At 40.6% G+C, this 3,766-nt stretch overlaps 1 protein-coding gene across 1 annotated transcript in view; it reads left to right on the forward strand.

Annotated features, from left to right (window-relative positions):
• The window catches only part of how (protein held out wings), a 52,397-nt gene that overhangs the window by 40,780 nt on the left and 7,851 nt on the right, over window positions 1–3,766 (forward strand). Inside the window, exon 7 of the mRNA XM_018510300.1 lies at window positions 2,321–2,543. Within this exon, the coding sequence (XP_018365802.1) occupies window positions 2,321–2,406 (86 nt within the window). The 3' untranslated portion in view covers window positions 2,407–2,543. The remainder of the gene's footprint in view (window positions 1–2,320; window positions 2,544–3,766) is intronic.

Raw genomic sequence — 3,766 nt, forward strand, 5'->3', positions numbered from 1 at the left:
CCCCCCCCCCCTTCGCAAAAGAGCAAACAAAGGAGAATCGAATGATGATTTTAGCGCACGTATTTATACAGATTATCTTATAGACACGCAATACTCTTTTTGATGGCATAGTCTTTAAGTAATATTTAAATATTTAAATATGCAAATCGTATATATATACACGTATATATCATTATCGTACGAGCTATATATTATATATTATTTTGTACGTTTATTTAATTTTATTTTTATAAAGATTTAGCCGTTTACATAGATATATTTATACGAGGTTGAGGGCCGAAGCAACGGGTAATACTCATTGTTGTTAGGAACGAGTAGAATGGTTGGATACATTTTTAGCTTACATGACAAAGACTTACTTAATATCACTGACAAAAATCAAAAGCTGCGCGATAGAGCGAGAGAATAGTCCGGTGTCAACGATAGCTTTTTTCAAGTCTATGTTTAACGAAATTTATATATATATATATATATATATATATATATACACGCACGCGCAAAAATCTCTCCGAGGTACCTAGATACAAGCGTCGATATAAGCGAAAAAGAAGATGTCATATCTATATGGTAGATTCGTTTAATAGGTAATAAGTAAGTAAGTAAGTAAGTAAGTATGTGTGTCTCTCCGACAGAGTCACGTCTCGCCGAGCAGGCGGAGGTTTTTAACATGGAGTTTCAGAGACGCACGATTTCACTGACAATTTACAGTATTCTTACAGTGTTCTGGTAGGCAAGTTTGCCCAGCTACAGGCCTAAAGAGTACGACCGAACGCGAGCTCACGAGAGATCAGGACGGGTACGTGGAACACGGTCGCGTGTTGAATGTTACGCTGCTCTATCGAGATGTCTTTTAGGTCTGTATTTATAGTCGTATATCATCCGTTATTGAGCCACATTTCAGACAAACTAGGTTTGATCCAAAATTTAAATCGGATTTATTAATTGTGGTTTGAAAAGTGTTTTTGAGATGAAAGATTGACTTAAACCAAGCTCAGATTTTCAGGTTGATTTACGACTATGAATACGACTCTTTCGATTCGATTGGATGCACTCAATGCGTATTAATGCACAAGGTCGTATACAAAATAATGTAAAAATATGTGCTTATGTATAAATTGCGAAATCCTCAATACACTTTATTGTGCTGTCAATTAAAATATGTATTTTATAATTTGAAACATTTACATGTCACTTTTACATTCAGATCAAATCAGTATACTTTAATATGCAGTTCGCACTGGTGCGTCCAATCCAATTTGTTATTTGAGTAATGTGATCCCAAGGTGCTTTGTACGCGAGTGGATATTAATAAACGATGTGAAATTAGTAGCTGATTTCATTATCCTTGAAGTCATGTCTTTGAGAGGAAAGTTTAAACTAGTGCCTCCAAGTCCCATTACTCAAAAATATCTCAGTTATTCAATATCGAGCAGCAAATCAGAGCAATCTCGATATCGAATTAGAGCAGCGACGTGTCTCATATTCCATGCTCGCGATGCTCAAGCTGAGAATAAGAAAGGACATCCTTAGAGTGTACGAGCGTTATCATATTTCCGCAGTATTTCTACCGTATTCGCAGTATTTTCGCGCGTGTTTCAGGCATTTAGTAGCTTCCGCGTCCTCGTGTTCATAGTCGTGGAGGGATGATCGCGTCGACGATCGTGAGCTCGCGTGTCGGTCGTAGACTGGAGGTAACGATCAGCATTAACCCTTAAGTAGGCGCACTAGCAAAATCATACAGCGATTGAAGTGGCTCTGGAGCTTCTCTCTCCCGAGGAGACTAAACATCATCGTTTGATTTGCCTTTTACTTATGGTAGTGTAACCATTTTTAGGTGGGTTGGAAGTACATCCAGGAGATTAAGAAGAAGAAGAAGTGACTCTGACCCCATGCGCTTACTTAAGGGTTAATCCTACGACGTCGCCACGAACAGATCGCTTTCGGAAAGGGTGGTTTCTTCCGTGTTCAGCGGAGTCGAAACAATCCGCTTTCGTCTCGTTGACGTTGTAGCGACGTCGTCGCCGGAACCCGTTGCACAAAGAAAACAGAAGAAAGGATTCTTCCTTGCTAGTATATCATAAATTAGTACCGGTAAATACCAACGATGGTAAATACTGTCGATGGAAAATATTCTTTGTGATACGGGTTCCTCCCTCCCCGATGTGTGTCGTTTTATTTGCACTGATAATAGCGGCAGGATTCTAGATTTTTTTAGCGGGCCGAGACGGATCCCTTGTGGATCCGTGCAGAGAAAAGTGATCTTGCGCCGGAAGTGACGGTCCTGCTGACCATACTCATGCTGTGTATATGTTGGCGACAGGCGCAGCGGCGGTCGCCGCCAAGCAGCGTAGGCACCTGGGTCAGATCCGCGAGCACCCTTATCAAAGGGCCGGCGCTCTCTCGTGAACACACAGAGACGATGCGAGTACACAGAGAGAGCGAGAGAGAGAGAGAGAGAGAGAGAAAAGAAAGCGAGAGAGAGAGAGAGAAAAAGCGAAAAAGAGAGAAAATACAGAGCACTGTTCCCGCGCCATTGCGGAAAGGTTAGTGTCTGCTCAGGCAATCAATTAAGTTCTCTCTTTTGTCCTTCTATATTTTTTATCTTTTTTTTCCTTCAACGTCTTCACCATCTTCCTTGCAGTCTCGACGTCGGAATGGTCGAGGCGTTTTTCTCGTCTCGTGACGAGGCCACTTACATTACTTATCTTCTAAATCAGAAAACGACGGCGATCGCTAAAACTATACATAGGTTGATACAAGAAATTTTTTTGCCTAGCTTTTGTAGAAAAAAAAATCAGAGGATTTCTTTTTTTTTTAAAGGAATTAAATAATCTTATTCTTGATGAAAAAGAAAAAAACTGATGCCATGGCATCAAATCGTTTCAAATTTACTGGAGTTTTATTTTCGATTTGACGAATCTTTTGTATTAACCTGACTTACTTTCGTTTTAGCGAACTCCTTGAACATTTGATTTAGGTCTAATGTCTTAATAATTTTTACTGTTGTATATTTATGATAAACCTGTGAGAGCTATCTATATTTAAATAATTTCGAGTTCACTCTCTAAACACTTGTGTAGTGGAATCTCACTTCAAAAGGAAAAATTAAGTCAATCTTGAAAAAGAGTGGCTTAATTTTCAATCTTTATGAGTAAGACTTCACTCTTTAGAATGAGATTCAGTCTAAAAGTTTTAGAGAGCATGGTAGAGTGCTTAGATCATTCCGACGAGAGATTTATATATACGTATATAGCTTTTTATCATTTATGTATGACGAGACTCGCGCAGCACAACACGCGCCTCGGTTTTGGCTCGTGCTGAAGCCGCGGCGAAAATATAGGTCTTTCACACGTGTCTCCTCTACAAACGTGCTGTTGTTCTGGAAGCTTTCACTCGGGCTGGAGCCTCCGCGAGAGCGGGCAGCAGCAACGGTAATGTGTGCGTGCGTGCGTGTGTGTGTGCACGCGCGCGTCTCGTCCTGTGTACCTGACGCCGCACCGATCGACATCGGTTGTGTCTCATCGGTTGAAGTAGCACTTCTCGTTTACACACGTATACATATGCAGATAGATTTCCGGTGACCGTGACGGAAGAATTGATTAATGTCGCAATACATATATCTCCCTACCTATGAAAAAGAGAAAAAAAAAGAGAAAGAGGGATATAGGTCGCACCTTCCCCGGATCATTCCGATGGTGGAAAGCCACGTAACTTTCATTAGCCATAATAGTACATGAATCGAGGTAACGGGTAAGAAAGGGAGAGG

The sequence above is a fragment of the Trachymyrmex cornetzi genome, unplaced genomic scaffold (genome assembly GCF_001594075.2).
Source record: "Trachymyrmex cornetzi isolate Tcor2-1 unplaced genomic scaffold, Tcor1.1 scaffold335, whole genome shotgun sequence".
Classification (NCBI taxonomy): Eukaryota; Metazoa; Arthropoda; class Insecta; order Hymenoptera; family Formicidae; genus Trachymyrmex; species Trachymyrmex cornetzi.